The sequence below is a fragment of the Odontomachus brunneus genome, unplaced genomic scaffold, assembly GCF_010583005.1.
Source record: "Odontomachus brunneus isolate Ranch 3 - 2012 unplaced genomic scaffold, Obru_v1 Obru_scaffold_005, whole genome shotgun sequence".
Lineage (NCBI taxonomy): Eukaryota > Metazoa > Arthropoda > Insecta > Hymenoptera > Formicidae > Odontomachus > Odontomachus brunneus.
The window spans coordinates 4397260-4418767 of NW_022639455.1; the positions used below are offsets into that span (position 1 = coordinate 4397260).

General features: G+C 38.0%; 1 protein-coding gene across 2 annotated transcripts in view; it reads left to right on the plus strand.

Annotated features, from left to right (window-relative positions):
- The window catches only part of LOC116849034 (beta-1,4-glucuronyltransferase 1), a 56355-nt gene extending 34853 nt beyond the window's left edge, over window positions 1–21502 (plus strand). For both annotated transcript variants that reach the window (XM_032825757.1, XM_032825764.1), the window contains exon 4: window positions 16796–21502. In XM_032825757.1, the coding sequence (XP_032681648.1) occupies window positions 16796–17005 (210 nt within the window). In that variant the 3' untranslated portion in view covers window positions 17006–21502. The remainder of the gene's footprint in view (window positions 1–16795) is intronic.
- The last annotated feature ends 6 nt before the right edge of the window (window positions 21503–21508 follow it).

The window sequence follows — 21508 nt, forward strand, 5'->3', positions numbered from 1 at the left end:
TAAGAAAATATTTGTATGAAAGAACACATGAGGTCGTTTGTGCATACTTGTAAAATGCTTTCGAAACTATCCTTTTCCCTTGATAGTCAATAAATAGCCTTAAAATTAATGTGGCAAAATCATATGAGAAAAGATAGAGTTAAAGAGGAAGGTTGCATGTTATGTTAATTTTAAAGCTACTTACTGTCGAGGGAGAAGCGTATTTTTCGGAGATTTTGCAAGTATGTTTCAACAATTTGAATTGTCCTATCATGCAACATCTTATTTGAAAATAGCACGCCAAGATTGTTGAAGTTTGACAATTCAGGAACTGCACGGAATCGTAAGAAGAGAAAGATTGTTACTGTTAGTGGTAACTAACTCTCCATCTGTTTCCCTGTTTTTCGCTAACGCGACTTGCTTCGTGAGCAGTACCACTATCTTCCCATATATGAGTGGAAAAGATCAGGACAAGAGTTCTTCTCATTATTCCAAGTTTTTACTTTCTAGTTAGAATATTGCTTAGCCCTTAATGTTTATAACTTTTCTTTCCTAACAAGATTCGTAACAAACGAAAATTTCAACTGAAATTTCAACTGGTTCCAAAATGGTCCACGAAGCAGACGGAGCATTAAAAAAAAAATAGTGGTATTAAGGAGATGCTAAAACTGAAAACTTTACCGATAGAACATTGACATTTTTCTACAAAGTTTACATCGTATTAGTTACACAGAATTACAAATGCTTTTATGCAATCAAAGTACGTACAAAAATAAATAGGAGCATTGCTTGATATGTGACAAAAACAAACAAAAAATTTTTAATGTAAAATCTCAAGCTGTCAGTTAGCGTAATATTTGCCTAACCCAAAAGTGCCGCAGCTTGTACTACATATCGAAAGTGTGGATGCTCCAACCAGAAAAATTTTGAAGAACATTGCTCTACTTTCGTATCTGCATTTGAAAGCTTAAAAATATCGAAAAAGTTTGTTGAAACATTTTTACACATGTGGTTAAGTTTTCCTTTGAATATGGTAAAACAAAGCAACACACATTCATGGAAATTCTGTATATACAAGAAATACGAAAAGGATAGCGTGATTATGTTAGTGACGATTGTCTCTGTATTATCGACATTGTTCGAGTTCGTCATCGACTCCAGCATCCCTTTAAATGTGAATCTTCAGAAAAAAGAGAACAGTATCGCGATAGCTATTCGTTTTATCGACAAAGATGTGTTCGTAAAGGATATTATTACTGAGAAGGAAGAAATGTACTAAGAGTTACGAGCTGCTAGAGGGTGCTGGAAAGGCCAGCATTACTCGAGCCGTCAAGTGTAACGCACTTTCGTTCGCGCCGTACACCCCGACTAACACCAATGTCACTCCCTATCCGACACTTCGTTTCTCGTCGATCCATTATCCATTATCGTTCTCCGGGTTAATCTATAAATACGTTCGACTCGAGAACGCTACTCTACAAGGGCAATAGCTATGCCGTTGTCGCGATAGAAGTGGCACCGAAGTGGCGCACGCGAGCACCTCGCAGGTGACTGCAATCAAACGAGACAGTTTGTCCTAGGTGCTTCAACGTAGCAGTCACTGCCCGGTGATTGAGCGATTTTGCCGGTCAGACTCGTAAATCAAAGGCAAGTCCAACCGAACGACGGACGATTGCCGGAACCGGTCGCCAACGGACAAGCGGTCCCTTTCGATCGCACGCAATTCGCCATGAGAATCACGGGGATACGACATTTGGGCTCACGTAACGTAGCTGTCAGGTCACAGGTCGAGAAGGGGACAAAACGCAGATAACTCGGTTAAAATGCATAGAACGGGTAGAGATTTAACCTTTCAAAATACAATCATATATTTTGGATATATGCAGTACAATCTGGGTCTGTCAGACCTGGCTAACTTTCAACTATTATAACTTTGTTGAAAATCGATATTTTTGAACATATTTTTCCTAGAGATATAGACAAACCTCAGCTGTAAAATAGCATCTCAATAAAATCCAAATCCGCAAACAGATTATTTGGAAATTTTCCCGGAGCTTTTACGAAAGTTGGTGCTTTCTCTTAAAGTGTATCAGTATACATTTTTCTGATTGAATTTCACACGGAGAAAATATTAAGGATATCTAAGGATATCACTTACTAAATATCATTAAATTAAATATGATTGTTATAAAAATATTTATGTTGTTTGTCGCCCGTGGATATAAGATGGTTGAGCGAGTATGGTGCAATAGACACGTACTGGTCTATTATATCGAAGATACCGGATACGATTTTCGACAGAACTAAAAATTTCCACATTTTCGTCTCCTTTCGGAAGGAAGACAACGGTAAACCACCAAAAATATCTTTGCGAAGAACACATAAAAAAACTGATTATCAGAACAAAAACACGTTTGCGGTTTAATAATTGTTAGAGAAAAAGATTGAACAGTTGTTGCAAATCATTTCTCATCATATGTCATTTTGACAAACATACATTGCTTGAAATACAAATCACGTTTGTCTAGATTAGTTATATCTCCATTACTTAGAGCAGCAAATTGGAAGTAATAAATCATGTGTTGCCATTACGGAATCATTTGCTATCCCATATCAACATTGGTTACGAGTATTGTATTTTGGTTGCGATATTTTGTTAAATTAGTAAAACTCTTTTTCTTTCAATGCATCTCTCTATATATTAGCTGTTTGCAACCGATGCTAAACTGTAAGTTCCTGTAGTAACTGTATATCTATATTCCATGTATATAACCAACGTGCATACCGTAAATATGCGAGGGAGATGACTACGTCTCAGGCATTGGGCAATAGGATTCGAATGAATGATACAGGATGATTGACTATAATACTGTGGAAATGGTGCATTAGCCTTCTTTGTTGTCTGCCTGTACGTTTGAACGCAGCTCTCAATGTTGTACAGCGTAACCAAATCTCTCTACGAATCTCTCAAGCATAGTATTTATTTTGCAGACCATAACAGAGAGAATTATTTCTTCGGTTGAAACAACTATGTATGATATACTAATTGGACATTATATATTATAAAAATTGTGCTTATAAGATAGTATCGATGGGTATATAACAGCAACAGCTCTTTTAATGCAATATCTATTTAACTTGAATTTACATTTTTACAAGTTTTCTCTCTAACTATAGAGTATGTGGATGTAGCAACAATAACATGTTTTCTTTGTGTAGTAAAAAGACTATTTCATCAATGATGAATAGGTATTCACTGATTTTCAGTGAAAACTTTACTCCGTCTTATTTTATAACACCGATTTTAACTAATGGAAGTAAGATTTCACTGCAGAATCTGTAATATACAAATTCGTTATACGCTACATCATATAGCATAAATGTTTAAAAGGCATCTTAGGGGCGTTTGAAAGATATCTTACTTGCTTTAGACGTCTTTGGTGTCTAAGATATATTATAGATATTTATGCTGCATGAAATACCAACTCCAACTTTCTGCGCTTGTGATGATGGAATTAACGGCTTTCATACGCCTTACGTGCAGTGACATTGTCTGTATTTGCAAAGTGCAATAATATTTGTACTCAGAACCATGTCATTCTACTTTTAAGAGAAGCAATCACTCAGTTTACTTTAGTCTTTTTATAATAGTTATCTTAAAGATTTAATAACAATTATCTTTAAGACTTCTGGGTATTTGTCCATTTCTTTTTAACGACGTCAGAAGCAAAAAACGCATGCTAAAAATTCTTGCCAAATATGTCGAGATAAAAAAATATATCTACAAAATGATACAATCGATTAAGTACATTTCTGAAATATTCCGTTCACTTTCCGTTTGTTCTAACAATCAATAAATAATCGTGAAATTAATATGACAGAATAATGAGGAAATTGACTTAAAAAAAGTTCTATGTCCATGTTAATTTTATAGTTATTTATTGATTGTTAGAGCAAAAGGAAAGGAATATTTTAGAGGTATGCTTAATCAATCGCAGGTGTTATTTTGTGGATATATCTTTTTATCTCGGCGCATTTTGCAAAAATTTTTAGCATACGTTTTCTCGTTTTTGATGTGATTAAAAAGAGATGGACGATGCTAATACCCAAGAACCTTAATGAATAATATTTTCTTGACAAGTCTTAAAATATATATATCCATGATATATCTTCCAGGAACTCATTATATATGTTATGTACTTAAAAGAAAAATTTATTTTCTTTACAAGAATATTATAAAACTTTATCGAAGAAGAAGTTGGTTCGATTCTATGTAGTAAGCACAAACCGAAGTTTTGTTTTAATTTAATATTTTTCATTGAAATGCTAAACTTACTTATCTTATGCTTACTTAATCTTATGCTAAGATTAAGAACGTGTTTTGAATAAATTTGATGCTCATGATGAACTCCTATGATACATTTGCGGATATCGAACATTTGTTCAAGTCTTACAGACCTAACATCGTACGGGGAAAATTAATTTCTCGGGATTCCAGTTTCCCGAAAACGATCGAGCGTTGTCGAGCATTGCACCCTGGCTCGCTCGCGATTGACTTTTATCAGCGATCAAAGCAACCGATGCATTCGCGATGCATTCGAAATGGGTTTATGCACGGATGCAGCATTATGACGAATCATTTCACGCCGAACGTTGACGTTTGGTACGGATTTTGGCGTAATTCATTTTGGCTCGTCCGGGAGCGCGCCGTTAATTTTTGACGCAACGTGCTCTCACGTCAAACACGATTGGCCGCGCGTACGCCGTAAATGGATGTTCAATATGGAATTAAACGATATTGAATAAGTAAATTTTATTTTATTTTGCGCATTACGCGCATTTAAATTTACATCTGGAGTAAAGCGTCGGGCAAATTAATTTGCGAATTCGAATTATCTGCGCATGCATCACAGAGTGTCCATGTAGCGTGGCGGCCGCTGCGTTTTCATAATGCAAATTCGATAATGGGACAACAAAAATCTTACTCGATCCCTGAATACGTGTGGATTTTGCGTGTATCGGCGTTATTTCGCGACGCGCACCAATGCGCTCGATTATTTCCCGCGATCTTTCGCCGCTAACCGTTTTATAATTGAATCGGTGCAAAAGTGATTTTCGATTAGGCGCGTTCAGGTATTCCGCGCAGCTCGTCGGCAGTCAACGATCCGACTCGATCTAAAGGGGTGTCCGTAATTTAGCGGCTAATTCTCCCGTGGAAGATCAATGGCCGCGGCTCGCAGGCACCGTGTAACAAGCGGCAATTTAAGTGTCTCGCAGGATAATGCAAATCGATCGCATTGTGTGAAGCTCTCGTGTGGAAGGTGGCGTTATCCATACGAGAGTTTTCAGCGTATCTTCTTCACAACGTCCCCTTCCTTACACATCGAGCGCAAGAATGCTCCCGGGTCGTCTTGGATTATTGCGAAAATGCGTTTACCGCGCCGAAAATAAAGAAAAAGGAAAAAATCCATCTAAAATTACATCCGGCACCTGCTCGTAATCCGCGCTGGTAACCCGGCAAAGATAAGTATCCACGATCGCCTGATATCCCCCGATATGAGCGAAAGCATTTGCGTTCCGCTCTTTTGCCCTCGCCGTTTTAACTCCGCTCTCGAAGCTGCGCCCCACGATGCCTCCCTTAACGCTGAGAACGTAAGATAAGTGGAGGCGCCTTACGGCGGCAGTGGGGCGCCGTATTCGCGGGGATTTACGTCGACGTGCGATGGCATAAAACTCAATTATCAGATTTAGTCCGCCGTTTGCTGCCACGTAACCGTATCACTCGGTAGTGTGCCATTTGGAAAAATTATACGACCCTGTTTACCGTCGACCGGCTCCCCTCTTGCCACCCTCTCTCTCCTGTCCACCCCCTCCCCCGCCTTATGCATGCGCCGGCACGTCTTCATTTTAATGCACGTCACTTCTTCGCCCACTCGTTCGTCGAAACACACACGCGCGCGCGTATACATATATACATACATACATACATTCGCTACACGTCTCACCGCGCCGCGATTCGACATTATCCGAAAAGTGCCACTCGCGGCTTCGCCGTTTTGCGACGTATATAACTGGTTATTCAGCGTTTCGCATCGCAACTATGGACGTATTCGTAGGAACGGGATATCCGACTGTCGTACTGTCGAAGTTGTCACGGTATCATATTGCGCGGTGATATTTAAATCGTGTCAAGACAGCGAAAGAGAATTCGCGAAGAAGCGTTATAATTGAAGCTAATTCGCGACGACGCTTAACAAATTACAAATTTGCATCCTGAATGAATTTAAAATGTTGGAAAGCAGCTTTTCCACCTTGATATCTCTATCTCGCTCGTGTTTGTCGCCATTGCGTCCGTTTCGTTTGCATATAGCGTTACGAAATAACAAATAAAAACAAGAGAAATTATGTTGGTTTTTATATGTAGAGTTTCGGAAAATTCGAAGCACAGCTGTGGTGCGTAGATAGAACTCAACAAAATGAATGAAAAAGTTCTCTGTCATTTTGTAAACAACTGCGTGGAATTTTGGATTGTTAATTAGAGAAAATTGGTGAACAATTGCACTTGACGGTACGTGACGGTAGGTGCGATATCCGTTGTGATCTGGTATAATGGGTTGCAAAACAGTTTAGACATATTGAAAGTTAAGATTTCATCAAACTGTCGAAATATAATTATACACAAGTTTGCACAGTAATAATATGATTAATAACATATTTAATAATAATAATAATTAATAATAAGTTTACTGCACGTACGCAGAACAGAGGGTTTTGTAGAACGATTTATGGAAAGTTGGGAGTTCACCAAACTGTCGAAACTGATAGTTACTATAGAAAGGTTTACACAGCAATAGTATGATTAATAACTTATTTAATAATAATAATAATAATTAATAATAAGATTGCTATGTGCGTAGAACGGTAGGTTACAGAACGGTTTAGACATATTGAAGGTTGAAAGTTCACCAAACTGTCGAAATTGATCGTCATTATACAAAGATTTATACAGTAATAATATGATTAATAATATATTTAATAATAATATTTAATAATAAAATTATTATGTGCGCAAGTCCGTCAGTAATGTCTTTCAATGTTGACAGTTTGACGAGATCTCATTGTATCTAAACTGTTTTGCAATCAAGTGTACATTAAATCAAACTGAACAGTCTTCTACCATATTGTTACCATTTACCAAATAATCACATAGATATTTGAATCATGAATTTTTTTAAAGAAGAGTAATGAATGATTGTACACGATTCTCTTTGCCAACCTTCTTCAATTGATAGCTTAAAGATGTATGTAGTTATTTGCAAAATATACAGAACTGTTCAGTTTGATTTAATGTATAAGCTTATTTAATTAATACATTTAAATATCTCTTAATAACGTTTCTTCAATTAATAATTCAAAATTTGTTGCTCAAAGATTCAACAGAATTGTTCACGAAATAATGTAGAACTTTCCGCTCAGTTTAATAAGATTTGCCTATGCGCTACTTCTAAGCACTAACAGTGCTTTGAATTATTAGGCATTTTGTATATTTACTTAATGTAAACACCTGTTATTTCGCGAATATATAGCGGAGGATTGAATCTGTATGGTGGACTTGTGCGGAGTCGAGCTCAATATCCATTTGAACGGTCTTTACGAAATGATACGTCAGAAATTACTTCGCGGTGGGAGAGGAAAGCGGGTGACCAAATTGAAGAGAGCCGGCTCCTGCGGCTTACGCGAACTGGAGAAATTGGCACGGGTCCACTCGATGAGATTGCGTCAACAAAGCCAAACCGTTGGTACGCAGTGATTTCGCTGAACCGCCCGAAACATGGGTCGGTACGTAAGGAATTCGCAGCTTGCTGTGGAGGTTCTTGAATATCAAAGGGACACTCTGTCTTTGAATTTCGAGCATCGGGATGCCACGAGATCCTTCTGCAAACGATGCGGATCGAGTCGCGTAGTTCGCACCGGCGCTGATTTTACTCAATGTAATAACACGCTAATTTGCGTCACGTCTAATTTGCGAGATACATAACGTTAGTGAGAGACTGGCGCGCGTGTGTCATTGCTCGGGTTGGGACGCGTGGCGCGTGCGCGCGCGCGCGCGAGATGCAGACGGACTGGATTTAATACCTCGACCTCGGCAGGTCGGACGGAGAAATATTAACGATTGCGCTATGTACCGGTGCGCCATTGGTAAATCCCGAGGTCATATATTTTCGCGAGCTTCTGCAAGAGAAACTGTACCACTGGGCGCGCGAGGTCTCCGACGGGAGGGAACAGAAGCTAATTTGATCCTGCAATCAATATTTTCCAACATGGACTGACATCGGTAGGAAAGTCGGTTAGTCGATGTGCTATTTAAAGTTATGCAATAGCGAGTAAAATATTAATGTGTCGCAAAACATGTGACTTCCAAAACTGTCAAATGAAATGCCAAACGAAATGTTATTCTGACCTGATTTTTATCACGTTTAATGCTGCGTCTCGATTGGGAAAAAGGAAATTGATAAAATATGTTGGATGTTACATGCTTAATGCCGCACATACCACGTCAACGGGGTCAGCTGTGCTTTTTCTTTTCGTGATTAATTCGCGCAGGTGAATTTCGCGATGACGAAATGAAATAAAAAGTGCCAACTGTTAACATAGGGTGTCATGATAGTCAACGGCGATGACGGGGACACACCGTACCGTCGATGGCGAAGCGTAAAATTAATCCGAGCGCATTTCCCCGAGGTATCGAGAATGTAAACTTGTCCTCCGCGAGCGACATGCAATTCCATTTTTGCGAGCGAGCGAGTTATGTCACGTTTCCGCCAGTTGTAAAATTTTAACTTTCCGGCGGGCGTGTGTTTAAAATCGCGCGGCTACACGATCGCGTTTAAGCGCTCCTTTCATTCCGGATCCGGATGTGCGAAGCGACGCGCCGGCAAAATAAACCAAACATCAAATAAAAGTCGCGAGGCGTATCGCGCGAGTATAATCGATACACGGCTCAAAGCCGCCACTTTGCCTGCTAACGTATTTTTCACGGGCGCAATTATACGGGACGAATGGGATCTCGTTGAATTCGGTAATTTAATATGTCCGGTAATATCAAAAGCGCGCTCGGTTGCGCAAAATGTTACATGGTTTTCACGTTGAGATAAGAGCAGGGGCGTTTATTTTGTTTTCAACAGGCAAATTTATTACGCATTATCCATAGGAAACAGGCGAAAGAGGAGAGGAAGGATAGAGGGAGAGAGGAAGAGAGAGATAGACAGAGAGACAGGGAGATGTCGTGACTATAAAATATAATAATTTTAATATATTCTCTATATGCAGTCGCACGTACTTACAGCGTTATGCGCTGCTCGATTATCTATCTACACCATGCAGATGCATACGTGGACACGCGGACTCGTAACTAATGCAAATACAAACTGCTGCGCCGGTAGCCCGCTGCAATATTCCGCATTACCATTCGAAAGCCGCAAACGGTTACCTTATCTCCCGTTGAAGCGACAAGCGGTGTATTATCTCTGCCAGTATGAACCAGATCTGACCATCTCAAAACAGCGATCTATCGTTGCATCTATCGCATGGACAACGGCATGGACACGTTGTACACTCGCTCGCTAATCGGCCTGTACGCTCTTTGTCGAATGAAGTTGCAGCGCTTCAAGTTGTCAGGATTGGAAACCACTGCTGATATGTATGTACGTGCGCACACACAATAATCAGTTATGAACAGCATTGGGAAGTAACGCGTTACTTGTAACGCCGTTATCGTTACTGTTACCTTTTCTCGTTACTTAACGATCGTTACTTTTTTTATAACGGTATATAACGGTATATAACGGTTTATAACGGTAACGATAATGTCATTATATTTTTACAATAACGATAACGAATTCAACTGTTACTTTGATCTCTACTCAATAGATGATGTACTGGTCGTGCGTCGATAATATGTATTAAGTATTCTTGATAGGAATATCTCGATATTTGCTGAAAGATGTACGTAATTTTATCTTATTTCTCACGTAAAAATTGTTAATGCAAAGTCGGATTTTGTAATTTAGCTGTTAAACATTTTCCACCAATTTTTTTTTCGTTATGTTCAATATTGTTGTTAGATTCTGTTTTATAGTACATGATAATGAGCTTTCCTAAAATTTGTGACAAACATATTTAAAAATTATTTATAAGAAAATATTGTTTGTTGGAGATAAACGTTATTTAAAAAGTATATTAAGAAAAATACTTGAAAATCTATTTTTGGGATATAAAGTTTATTTCTGTGAAGTAAATTTTATTTTTCTAAAGTTTATTTCTGTAAATAAGCTTTCCCACACCAATAAATTTTCAAGCATTCTTCTCTCAATGTAGCAAAATTATTATTTCCACTCCACGAAATCGCAAGTCGTTCGCAAGATCGTTTAAGTTCTTCCCAGTACACCTCTTCATTTCCGTTTGTTAATTTCCACCGACAAGAAGGCGCACGAACGAGATAACATCTCTCTACGTCGAAACAGTTTTAAACGTTCGCGCACGTTAAAACTGACATTATAAAGTACTCGGAGTAAAAGACAGAATTATGTAAATAATACATTTTTACTTTCTTTTTGTTCCGCACGCGTTCTTCTTCGCCCTCATGTATGCGGTCGATTAATTTTTATTTATCTATTTTTTATGCGGCGCTCCCCGTCGCGAGAGCCCTTTGAGTCCTTTGCGCCTCGCCGGAAGAGAGATCGTGCGTCGAGTTCCGCAAATTGTTCATCCCGCCGCGGAAAAGTTTCAACGGGCCGCTTCGCCGCGTCGTTTCGCGTTCTCGGGAGCTTTGACGTGCATTATGCGTTATCGTGCGTCGCTGCTCGCGGAATGTTTCCTACCTGCCTGCCTGCCTGCCTGCCTGGGCCCGGATGGTAGTCGCCGATGTTACGGTAGCTCGCTGCTGGAATTTCAGAGAAGCAAGTTTTACGGAAGGTACGTCCTCGCTGCGTTCCGTTTTGTATATACGGACGTACGTACGTTCTCGCGCGCATCGTACATATGTATATTAATGCCACGGTGGTCGTACACATACATTATCCAATAATCGTCGCGATGACGAAAGTTTCGCGTGCAAACAGAAACAGGGGGAGAGAGAGAAAGAGAGAGAGAGAGAGAGAGAGAGAGAGAGAAAGAGGGAGAGTGAAGAGAGAGAGAAAGAGAGAGCGCCGCGGCGCACCGGTGTGCATTCGCGAGTATCAGGCCGCGTGTAAGTTCAGCAAACATCATTACGCCACGACTCTGTAACGAATGTGAGGCCGCGGGGTTTGTTAATTAAGAAGATACGTCAGAGCCCGCCGTGTTGTTTAATGCAATCTGTTCCCCGGGAAACCCTCGACAAACAGTCGGTCCTCTCTTCTCCGCAACTCGGATCGCGAGACGCGCACTTAGTCGTGCCCGCAAGAATGTGATCTGCGCGCGAAACTGAAAGGAATTTATTATCTGTCCAATTAGGACGGATAATTATGCAGGATGTCCGCGCCGCTATGTCGGCGCAAGCTTGTTAGTCGTATAACTCATGCGGGGACGTCATGCGTGCGCGAGCGCGCGAACGTTGAAGCATCACAGATCGGACTTACGTCGTCCTCTTCTCCCGGCTTCAAATAGCGCGCGCTCAGTAACGCGGAGCCGTAATTATCGCGCATGTTTCATTTAGAGCTCTCTCGCTCTCGCCGCTACCGTTGCAATTGTGCTTTGATAAAATTTTTATCCTTAATTAAACAGGCATTATCACGGGGCCGATGTGCGCCAGGCATACTGCCCGGCGCGCGTATAAATGTTAAATGTATATTTCCGACAATTATCTCTCATAGCGAGAAATTTATCGATGCAAGACCATCAATTATTCTTCATCGAGGTAATCCCTTTGAAACGATCGCGCTCACGTGTACACGCGCACGCACACGCACGGCTATGCGTAACGTCGAGTAGAAAATATCACCTCGACCCGAAACTCGTTATGCGCAACTTCGTTATATCGCGCGGCTCCTATATCATCCCTCCGTCATGTCGCGTGATATCACGTTAGATGCCTTCGTTGGCGGCAATTGCGCGGGCCGGACTCGCTCTGAGGTGGGAGATCGATGCGGGTTATAAATGAGAGCCCGTGCCGCACCGATCGCCGGCGTATATGTTTTGGCGGTGTCAGCACTGCTCGCAACGTGACGAATTGTGCGCATCCATCGCGACGCGCGTTCCGCGAGACAATCCCGCGGCGTCGCGACGCTGTCACACGCATGTCGCGCCGTCGTTACGTATAATTATTCACGCGGCTACGTCTCCAAGATCTGGAACGCGGCAGATTAGATTCTGTCTATCAATTTCATCCGGCGATGTAACCCAACCGCCCGCGCGCGGTATCCCCCGCGGGTTGCCGCTCTCCGTCGGCATTAGCCAACAATATCCCCGGCTCGGTCCGTACCATGATTAAGACCATTATTTGTCATCCGTTGCGTGCTCGATGTGCTAATTTTGATCTATCATTTAGCCCGCTTAATTCGATGACGGCCTTTCATCTCGCGTTAATCCGCTTCGCGTTTCGCGCTTTTGAACGGCCGCGATACACTCTGATCGCCATGCACTTCGGATGAATAATGATATCAATACGTGACTTGACAGTTTTGTATCACCGCGACGTCGGCTTAACGCAAATTAATGTCAATTTTAACGAACTGTGTAGAAAATTAATTATTGTTCTCTCTCTCTTTTTCTTCTGCTTTTTCTTCCTGTTTTCGCAAATACGTTAAAAATGTATACCAACGATCGTATTTTAATAAACTAATCTTAATTATTACGAAAGTTAATCGTGGTATCCAAAATAATACATCTGTGTAGCAGAGCAAAATAAAATTGGAAAGCATTTTCACATAAAGGAAATTATTCTCAATCAATATGTTTATTGAAATGCTATATTTATAACCGACGATTCAGTTAGAAGCACTGCGATGAGTAAAGTCTCGCTGAGGAGATTAGTAAGATTAGAAGATTAACAGTAACAACTGTTACCATGACCCACGCAGTGTCCAAAAGATATCTGAAAGATACTGAAAAGAGACTGAAAGATATCCTACCTTTTTTATGTCTTAAGCTCCCGTTTCTAAGACGTATTTTAGACATTTGTACTGTTTGGTATGATGTAGTTAGTATAGTTTGCAAACATAGACAGTGTCATTGTACGCAAATTGTATGGAAGTTAATACTATCACTTCGAACACAGATTTCAGATAGTTGGATTTTATATAGCGTACATAAAGAAAAAATATTTTCCTCTGCTAAATAAATAAATTATTCGATTTACTTTCTTTTTCTTTTAAGTAATGGTTCTCTTTTTTACAAAAAATATTTTTTTTATAATAGTTTTAAACTTGATTTTTTAAGCTATCGCGGTGTCCATGCATATTAGATTTGGTTTCTGGGTTTGAGTCGCGTGGATTCATCAGTTTTAAACTTATGATGAATTTGAGAGAACCTCATTATTATATACGCAAAAAAAGAATGTATTCTCTTTATAAAAATATTATAAGACTTTATTGAAGAAGAAGAGTTTGACTGTATGTAAAAAATAAATAGAATTTTTGTTTAATAATATTTTTGATTAAATATATTTAATTTAATATTCTTGATTAAAATGCTAAACTTACTAGAATCCAAAATGTATTTTGAATATAAATTTAGTGCTTATGAAATTTATGAAATTTATAAATATTACTTGAATCAAGTAATATTTATTTGAATGCAGTATATATTTTTCTGTGTGCAAGTAATGAATTTGTGTACTACAGATTTTGCAATTAAATTTTATTTCCATTGGAAAAATCATTGAGAAACATGACAAAACAGTAAGTGGAAATGTGTACACTGAAAATCAGTGATTACTCACAGATCATCGGTGAAATACTTCTTTCACGGATTTAATCAAAAATATTTTTACTGTTGATTCACTTGAATAAAGTACGTACGTAATTTTAGTGCGTCACGTAAAAATTGCCATTCGGCTTATTCGTACTCCAGCCCTTGCTTCCGATAGAGCAAGATATGTCGTTATGCGTCAAACGCGGTGAACAGAAAGGGCACTCGATACGAGGTCAATCGCTTCGGACGAGGACCCATTTCGGTTGGATGTACACGCACGAACCCACACACGTACACATTTCGCGATGCTGTGCATGCGCAGTGTACATTGTTACGTGCGATTATTCACGAAGATGCATTCAGACCGGAGAACGGGCGGACCGGATCTCGTACGTTAGGTCTGACTGCTTGTCCCGGCTGGCAAACCGAGGGCGAGATTACGACGGTGTCCGCCTTCCTCCTTGCCTCTGTCGCGTTGCTTACTGTCGGAAACACGGGGCTTCCCGCGAAGATGTCACTGTCCGAATATCCGCGCCGGTATGTACCGAGAACCACTTCCGCCGGAATAGCAGCGCACGTTCGAAAGTTGGCGAGGAGCACGGCGCGGCGCGCCGCTCATCCGGAAATCTCGCAACGTCATACTTTCGTACAAACACATTTCCCGGTCGCGGCATCTGTCGGTGTCCGATATCGCCGGGATCCACGAGTCGGACGGAATAATCCTCCACGCGATATTATCGTCAGTTTGTGCCAAAATTCTATCACGTTTCACATGCGTCATACTACGGATAGCCTTGTTAGACTGCCGAGATAATACTTTCTCTCTCTCTCTCTCTCTCTGCTTTCCTCTCTCTATCCTCCCCTCTCTATCCTCCCCTCTCTTTCTTTCTCTCTCTGCTATCCTCTCTCTATCCTCCCCTCTCTTTCTCTCTCTCTCTCTCTCTCTCTCTCTCTCTCTCTCTCTCTGCCTCTCTCTTTCTCTCTCTCTCTCTCTCTCTGTCTGTCTTCCTCTCAAAAAGATAATTATATATTTCTTGAAAGAGGGAAATAGGTAAACGTTCGAAAATTCTATTAACATTGACGAAGGAATGAACAAAGCGATATAATTGATCGAGTAGATGTGTAAAATAGTTTAAACACTTTTTTGTTGTTCTAACAATTAATAAATAAATGTAAAATTAACATAACAAAATCATGAGGAAATGTAAGTTGAAAAGATAAGATGTATATCACATCAATTTTACAGGTTTATTGATGGTTGGAATAAAGTGTGTTTGGGCTATTTTATATATGTGCCCGATCGATTGCAAGTATCATTTTATGATATATCTTTCTATTTCAACATATTTTGAAAGAATTATGTATTTTCTTACTTATGACGTCATTAGTCGAGAGTTTTCCACGGGGAAGAGCCAGAAATCTTAAGAAGGCAAATTACTTTTTCAAGTCAAGAAAGCAATAATATTTATTTAATTTATTTAAAGAAAACTATGTTTGCACGATTTACATTTGTACAATAGTCCAGTCAAAAAATTGAAAACATTTTTTATAAAATATTGTTGTAGCTATAGTCTCTTGGGCCGGAATTTTTATTTTCAAACAATTTAATATTTTAGCTTATTAGAAAAAATTAAATTTTTCTTTATTAAAATCCGTTTCTTTGATTTAAAAAAGACTAAAGTGTAATTCCTTGACTACAACATTATTTTGTAAGAAAATTTTTTGGTTTTTTTATTAGATTGTTGTACAAACGTAAATTGTGCAAATTAGAAAGGCTCGCAAGAATTGCAAACAATTATCTGATTGCTATGATTTTATGCGGAATTTCCGCACAAAAGATAATTCTAAATAAAATTTGTTATATAAATATATTATTTACATAAAAAACATGTAATTACATATATACAATTCAAATGTATAATTAATACATATTATATTTTTCTTTATATTTTCCTCTAAATAAAGTCTTGAGTACTGCAACTTTGTTTCACCTGAAAAAATAATTTGCTTCCTCAATATCCCCCTCATTCGTCAGACGCGGCTATTATTGAACATCCACATGAAACAAGAACGTCGATATAGCAGCGTATATTCGGGACGAAGTGCATTGTGACATGTGCTTGTATTAAGATTGCTGTTTGCACCGACCTAACGCTATTTTCTCGACCAGGTCGTATCCTGCAGGAATGACGGGCATGTCGCTCGCTCGCACACACGTGTATAGCTACGCACGCGGATGCAGCAGGTGCGCGCGGCGGCTTATGTAGACGCCCGCATTTATTACGTCGCGAAGCGAGGCGGGGTGTGGCAGAATCTCCGTTCGCCCCGGGTTTCGTGAACTAGAAACTCCCTGTGCCCGCGGAAGTTCGAAGCGAGGTCGTAAAGAATCTGGGCGCACTCGTCGCGCCGTTTCTCCCGCTCGTGGTTACCACAGATCGACCTCGACACAGATTCCACCCGTGTTATCGTGTCGAGGAAACCACCGCGAATCTCGCCGTAGAAACCCGCTCGATTCTCACTGTCGCGTCTTATTTTGGTATGTGCCGTGGTTTTGTGCCGTCATACTTTTGTTCTTTAGCGATTTTTATCGGTTGGCAGATGTAATGAGGACAGGCAAACTTAAGGCCAAATCACACTAGCAATTGACGATTGACGATTGAAGATTAGATTTTGACGAATCAACGAGCTTCAACCTTGGCTTGCTTTGTTCCAATTGGTCAAGTTCCAATCTTCAATCGTCAATCGCTAGTGTGATTTGATCTTTAGTCGATTGATATCTAAAGGAAAGACACGCTCGATTGATCAAGGATGCGCGCGGATTCGGCTTGCGTGAATTTATTTTAATAGTCCGCTTCGATATTCTATTTCGACTATACAAGCGGTGAATTTATCTAGCCGTAATAGCAGTTGCTCATTTTTCTTGCAGGTTTACGAGATGTACGTGACGGGTTATCAGTTCAAGGTGCTGTCGCCCGTGTTTACGGTTCACTGGGGACTACAGACCAGGAAAAGCAGGCCCGCGTGGCGCGAGCGTCAGAACAGTGCCAACAGGAAACAATTTGAGACGTTCAAGAAGGAGGTGTTCGCTCGCTACATGCGGGACCCGCTGAAGATGATGAAGAACTCCGTCAACTGACGAAAGCCTCATCGGGGGTCTCGCTGACACTGAGACTCCTCTGTCGTGCTTTATGTTCGTCCTTAGGCTCAACATCGAAAATCCAGAGTAGAATTAGGCCTCTGGCTATGGCTACCATCAGTGGCTGTCACCACGTAACGTAGTTGATAGATTTAGAATGTATTTCTCGTGATCGCGAAACACATCAACGAACAACTCGTCGTACAACGTATGTTCTTGAGTTACCATTTTATAGCGATACGAATGTAATGTACGGAATTTTATTTTTAGATAGATTTTCACATTTCCTTCTTCAATTTCCTTCGACTCTCTTCAGCACAATTTGCAAAATCGTTTGACATTTTTTTCAATCGTCATTTGCCAATTGTATCAAAAAACATCCCCGGAAATTCTACATAGTAATACGTTTATACGCAGCACGAGAGGGAATCTGACGAAAAGAATGGTCGCGAAAGATTTTATCCTCTGAGCAGAAACAACAGCGGAGCGCCGTTCATGTCAGTGACGGAATGTCCCGGTATGCTCCGGAGAGTAGATGCCAGATCGAGCAACTGTGATCGACAGATTTTCGCTACTTATCGAGCCTTTTGGTTCATCGATTCCGTCGAGCGGAACCTACCGCGGGGCGCTTGTTACTTCCACTCACGATTCCCCAAAGTCATCAGAGACCGCCATGCGGGATCACGGAATAAATATCTCCTTGTGAGTTTCGCGGCACGTATTCGTCAACGAGCGGGGAAACGAGGGCGGGAGGGGGATCTTAAGTGAGTGTACCTCGTTAGCTGTCTGGGACTTAAGAGGGTGGCGTTTAAATCGATACTGCGTTTGACACTAACATACAGTGGATCAGTAGACATGAAAGTGGCCAAAAGTTGATTCCGGAGATAAGATCGGACAAATGTCTTGTGATCTTTATAAGTTAAACCAATTATTTTTAAAGTTTCATTGAATTCGATACTTTCCATTTGACAACAATGAAAAACATATATGGATGCAGCGATTCCATTTTTCAAATATTTTATTAGTATTATTGTATTTCAGCAAAAATGCAAAATTTGTTGCTTTTCATCCATCATTTTACTTGAATAAATCATTGTAATAGTGCACAAAGTACAAAAATAAAGAAAAGAGGAAATGGCGGACTGTTATACTCATACATTATAGAATTTTAATGTTTTAACCATATTTCGGAAATACTATTTCCTTATATTCCACTACTTATGAAAAATATATTATTTGCAAATGTAACGATATCTACTATATTTTTAGTAGTTACAATGATCTGGTAAAAAAAGTCCTAGATGCAATTAATCAATATTTATAAACGGCAACAAGATGCAATAATAAATACTTTGGAAGTGTTATTTTTTCGTAAAAAGATTAAGGTTATTTTTACTTTCTTAAGAGGTTAACTTTCCGTTTGCAATCATATTTTTACTACCCCGTCGAGAATCTTTTACATTTATCTCAATATTTCTCGTGCTTTTAAAAAATCAGAGCTTTTAAGAAATCAGAGTTATTTTTCAACATCTCCACTTTTTAACTCAAATGTTAAAATTTTTATTTAATAACAACTGAAATTTGAGTAAAAATAACGAAAAATAAAAATTAAAAATATAAATTAAAAATTAAAAATTAAAAAGCTCTGATTAAATAAAAATTTCTTTAAAAATATATAACAGCAGTAAATGAATATTAAAACAAGTTGCAGAATTTTATCATAGATTATGATCTTCAGATAAAAGAGTTGCAATAAATATGGAAATAGATACAATATTTATGGAAAATAATATCATGTATTGTCTGAGTAAATTTTATAATGCTTTATCGAATTATGACCGGAATTATGATGTATATTATAGTTCAGTTATATAGTTCATATAGTTCAATTATAGAAAACAAATATACAATGCATAGATTATATTTTGCACATTTCGAAGCATTAGTAAGACTCACCAGAACACATATATGACAGTCAATCAATTTACTGCTTTATAGCAACAGGGAAAATTTTATCAATTATTTGGTCTTAACCTTCTACCTGAACTTGTTGCACTACTTCAAAAAATATACATACTAAATCAGGCATGTAAGGCGAACGTACAAGATTTTCAAGCTTCAGTGTGCGTACATTTATTGAACTAGTGTTACCAGTTCCGTTGAAAAGAACAGATCAATTGTGCCCTTTTTCCAGAGTTGTACGCTCATTGGATATCAAGGCCCGTCTACATAAGACGTAGAACACAGAACACACTCGCACGCGAGGCGCGACATGCAATGAACGTACTACTATTCTGGTAAAGATATAACTTGAATTGTATAAATTAATATACCTACTTGATATATCAAATATATATTCTACTAGAACATATATAAAATTTACTATTAACGTATTCTATATATTCCTTGAATATACTTGTGGTATACTATGGGATATTCTCAATATATACTGAAAAAACAAACAGCTTTTAAATATATTTTATACATTCTTAGTAGATCATAGTACGAATCTGGAACATTTAGGGGATATATACAATCTACTTTTATAATATTCTCCGAACATTCTCAGAATATATCTATGCCATTAGGGTAGTTTAATAATTAAATACCTAGTTTTGTAAGAGGCGAAAAGATTCACTATAAACAAATTCTGAACAACAAAGTTACTGAAAATAATGTGGAGATATGATCTAAAGTCGTATTGCAACTTTCTCGTGGTAGACCTTAGGAACTTCAGTTTTTATAAAAATCATTTACAAATAATTATAATTCTAATAAAATACTTTAATAGAGTTGAATTTTTTAAATAACTTGTAGAGATGAAAATAATTTTTAATTGCAAATTTCTGATTTGTAAAATCAGCGATTTGAAGAACTCATTGATTTTCATCCAAACTCAATAATTTCATGCATTTTTTCGTACACTATGATTGATTCCGCCATTTTGAATTTTATGTTTGAGAATTTTTTAAATGGGATACAGAAATTGCGAACTAAAAAGTTATAAATCAATTATGGCGCATATTGGACTATTTTTTGTAACTTTATATTGAACTTTATATTGACGCCATATTGAATCCGCCATTTTGAATTTCGAAGTTTTAACGTCAAAAATGGAATCAGTGAGACCAGAAACTATATATAAATATAACGTTATTAAATATTTTCATATGTTTAATGAGATATTGAATTTTGGCCACTTTTATCGGTTTTCTATTCCACTGTACGTCATAGCGACCAAAACGTAAGATAATAAATGGAAAGGTATAAGGTAGGATGAATTCGGATCTGATTAAAAAAAAACTTTTCTTTCCGTTGCTGATAGTTGTTTTTAGAGAAATTTGTTCAAAATATTATTAATAATATCCTCTATAAGAATTTAAAAGAGGCAATTTAATCAGTCTTTTGAAAAATAGGAGACAAATTTAATCGTACCCCTAAATTTAATCCATTAGGGGATCAAATTTGGATCAGCGGCGGAATACTTTGGTCTTCAGATATTTGATAGGTAAGAATCTATACAAAAAATGTGTAGTTGGATATCTACTGCATTATTTACAAAACAGAAATATATCAACTCGCATTTGGACACGGGTTTAAATGTGGATCAAAGTTTCAAATCTTTTTAAATTGGTAAGATTTTATTTGAAATTTAAAATAAGGATCTAATTGATAATACAAAGTGAGTCGCTGAAATTATTAGACACAAAAATATAAGATGGGATATAAGACGTCTTTAAAATGTCTTTAAATTGTCTTTAAGACGTCGGGACACAAAACATCTTTAAGCCGCTTATGTATATCTTGATTTTGGACATTGCGTTGTCTGGGCTTTTAAAATATAATAATTCTTTAATAAACCGTTTGAGTTATATTAAAAAAAGATATAACAAGGAACATCCGCAAAGTCTTCGATTTCGATGAAATTTGGCATATTTGTAAAGTAGTGAAAAATAATAAATCTGTATTTTTTATATCCACAAAGGCTTAAGTTTAAGAAGTGAAACCATCCCTCAAAGTTTCATCTCTTTTTTGCTTGGTAACTATTAGAGATACAAAAAAACTTTTTAAATAAAAATAAAAAATTGTAATCTAATTATCTTCATTTATCTGCACATAACGGGTTTGACCAATAATCATATGAAATTTTAATGTATTAGTGAAAGTGGATAGGTTTATTAATGCGCGTGATATGCAGTGAGATTAGCTCTCACTACATAAATAAAATCTAATTAATCTAAAATGTCTTCGACTTGTTGTGACTTATAGACTTACCGCGTAAACGATATCAGTCAATATTTGCTAACAATTTTTAATATCTTTCTAATGATTGTATTTAATATTATTAACTTTTCAACTCTTTTTCCGTTTATTTTTTCAATTAATTTTTATCAATTAATTTTTATTAATTATTATAATATTACTTTATTATTAATATTATGTTGTTGCATTTGTGCGGTAACAATGTAGATATATAATGGTATAAATACTTTAAAATGAGAT